This window comes from Carlito syrichta, unplaced genomic scaffold, assembly GCF_000164805.1.
Source record: "Carlito syrichta isolate Samal-C Ts95f unplaced genomic scaffold, Tarsius_syrichta-2.0.1 Scaffold301786, whole genome shotgun sequence".
Taxonomy (NCBI): domain Eukaryota; kingdom Metazoa; phylum Chordata; class Mammalia; order Primates; family Tarsiidae; genus Carlito; species Carlito syrichta.
The window spans coordinates 132,451-133,139 of record NW_007245882.1 but is presented as its reverse complement, the minus strand read 5'-3'; the positions used below and the strand labels follow the sequence as shown (position 1 = coordinate 133,139).

Below are 689 nucleotides of genomic sequence, written 5' to 3'. Positions count from 1 at the left end.
GAGGGAGGGAGGGAAAGAAGGAAGAAGGAACCGAGCGAGAGAAAAAAGGAAAAGGTTCCGATCACGGCTCCATGCAAGGGGTGCAGAATAAGACCCTTTGGAAGACGGGCAGGTTAAGCCTCTCCTTTGGGGAGACTTTTTAAGGCTCATCTCTTCGTGGAACGGGAGCGGCCCCAGAAAGGAGGTTAGGACAGGGTCCAGCCGGCAGCCTGCCCTTGGGTCCCAGGCTCCGGGGCACACATGCCCATTCCTCCCGCAAATGTCCACACTCGGAGGAATTCGCGCTGCGTTACGCCCAGCGCCGGACCGGGACTCTGCGGCGCACCAGCGCTCTCGCGGGTTGACTTGAAGCCGCGTCTCTGCTGGCCCAGAAACTGCCGGCGCGCTGCTCGCTGAGACACGTGCATTTCTTTGGGGGCCCGAACAGGTCTGGCCAGGCTGCCCTGGGCGATCTCGCCCGCCCCCTCAGAGCAGGCGGGCGCCGAGGAGCCCCCAGCTTTGACTTGGACTGGTTCCCTTCCCCTGTCCGCCTTCCCCAGGCAGTGAGGTGGGGGCGCACTTACAAGTAGGAGGTGAAGACGCTGAGGTTGGAGGGCAGCTCCGAGAGTCCCAGGTCGGAGCAGTCCACCCTGAGCAGCATCCTGCCGTCGGGCTCGCACTGACAGTGCGCGGGGCAGCCCCGCGGCTGC

The 689-nt window shown here is 64.3% G+C and overlaps 1 protein-coding gene across 1 annotated transcript in view; it reads right to left on the bottom strand.

Moving 5' to 3' along the window:
- Positions 1-689, bottom strand: part of LGR5 (leucine rich repeat containing G protein-coupled receptor 5) — a 151,832-nt gene that overhangs the window by 149,766 nt on the left and 1,377 nt on the right. The window contains exon 3 of the mRNA XM_021710990.1: positions 564-685. Within this exon, the coding sequence (XP_021566665.1) occupies positions 564-685 (122 nt within the window). The remainder of the gene's footprint in view (positions 1-563; positions 686-689) is intronic.